This window comes from Capricornis sumatraensis, chromosome X (genome assembly GCF_032405125.1).
Source record: "Capricornis sumatraensis isolate serow.1 chromosome X, serow.2, whole genome shotgun sequence".
In the NCBI taxonomy this organism is placed as follows: Eukaryota; Metazoa; Chordata; class Mammalia; order Artiodactyla; family Bovidae; genus Capricornis; species Capricornis sumatraensis.
Window position 1 is genome coordinate 63,778,650 of NC_091092.1, and position 1,275 is coordinate 63,779,924.

At 58.0% G+C, this 1,275-nt stretch overlaps 1 protein-coding gene across 1 annotated transcript; it reads right to left on the reverse strand.

Annotated features, from left to right (window-relative positions):
* Nucleotides 1–277: 277 nt before the first annotated feature.
* On the reverse strand, nt 278–1,072 carry LOC138071722 (melanoma-associated antigen 10-like). Its single transcript, XM_068963174.1, has one exon. The coding sequence runs from the start codon at nt 1,070–1,072 to the stop codon at nt 278–280; it is 795 nt and encodes a 264-aa protein (XP_068819275.1).
* Nucleotides 1,073–1,275: the final 203 nt, after the last annotated feature.

Below are 1,275 nucleotides of genomic sequence, written 5' to 3' on the forward strand. Positions count from 1 at the left end.
CAAAACTCTTGCTCACCATCTGGGTAAGCGCAAATGCACTGTCATCAGCATCATTCACGAAGCTGAGACACTGAAGTTTATTTAGCATTCTATGAAAACAATCAGAGTTTGAACATTTTCTAAGGAGAACTGGTGAATCTCCATGTCATCATACAGAAAACAAATGCAATGAAGCTATACACTGGTTCCCCAAACTGCCTCAGGCCCTCACTTCTGAGAAGGCTGACCGCTCCCTCTTCAATCTCAGAGCGAAGGCTCACCTGGATGCTGCTCTGGCTCAGTCCGCCTCATCGTCCTCCCTTGCAGCCTCTGCAGACTGCAGTGCGAAGGCCCTCAAAGCCCTTTGTTTGACCCTGAGCAGAAATGCCATGATTTCCCACTTGCTGGTCTCCGCATAAGCCCGGGGACCCCACAGGAACTCATAGCGAGCAGGGTGGCTGTAAGGCACCTGCCGGTACTCCAGGTACCCCTCCTGCACCCACACGTGGGTCAGAAGCGTCCTGGGCTCCCCAAAGATGCAGTGCACACTCCCAGCATACACACCCAATCTGCTGAGCGCTCCCCAGACCTTCTGCTCAGGGGCACGGTCTCCATTCCGCCTGATCAGGTTGAGGACCAGCACCAGGAGGCCGGCCTTGGGGAGGCTCTGCCCACTGCTCAGCACTGCGTTGCAGCTGAGGCCCAGGATGGAGACCATGATGTAGATGTGCTCCCTGGGGTCCACCTCCTTCACTTCCACGCCAAAGACCAGCTGCAGGCACTGCGAGGCTTGGCTGAAGACCACCGGGAAGTACTCCTGGTTATCCCTGAGGACCTTATTCAGCATTTCCGCCTGGGAGGTCGGCTCCTTGGCTCGATACTTGAGGAGCAGGAACTTCATTAGGCTAGCTATCATCTCATTCAGCGCTTCCTGGGGCAAGGACTCCCCAGTGCCTAAGGAGGACACTGTGGGGGAGGAGGCCGAGGCAGATGCAGCCACCCCTGCCTCAGCCCCCAAGAGCTGCGCATTCACCGGGCCCTGGGCCTCGCCAGGGTCCTGAAAACCTTCCTCGGGCTTGCTCAGCTCACTCATCTCGACCACGAGCGTGATGCCTGGGATCAAACCACAGACAGGAGTCAGCCAGGGTGACAGATGGGGACCACGGGCCAGGCTGGGGGAGAGAGGGGCTGTGAATGGCCTCAGCTGAGCACCACACCCTGGGCGGACTGACACAGGCAACTTACAGGTCTCCGCTTGAGGGGTGCTCTCAGACCTCACAGGGGCAAGCCTCCGGG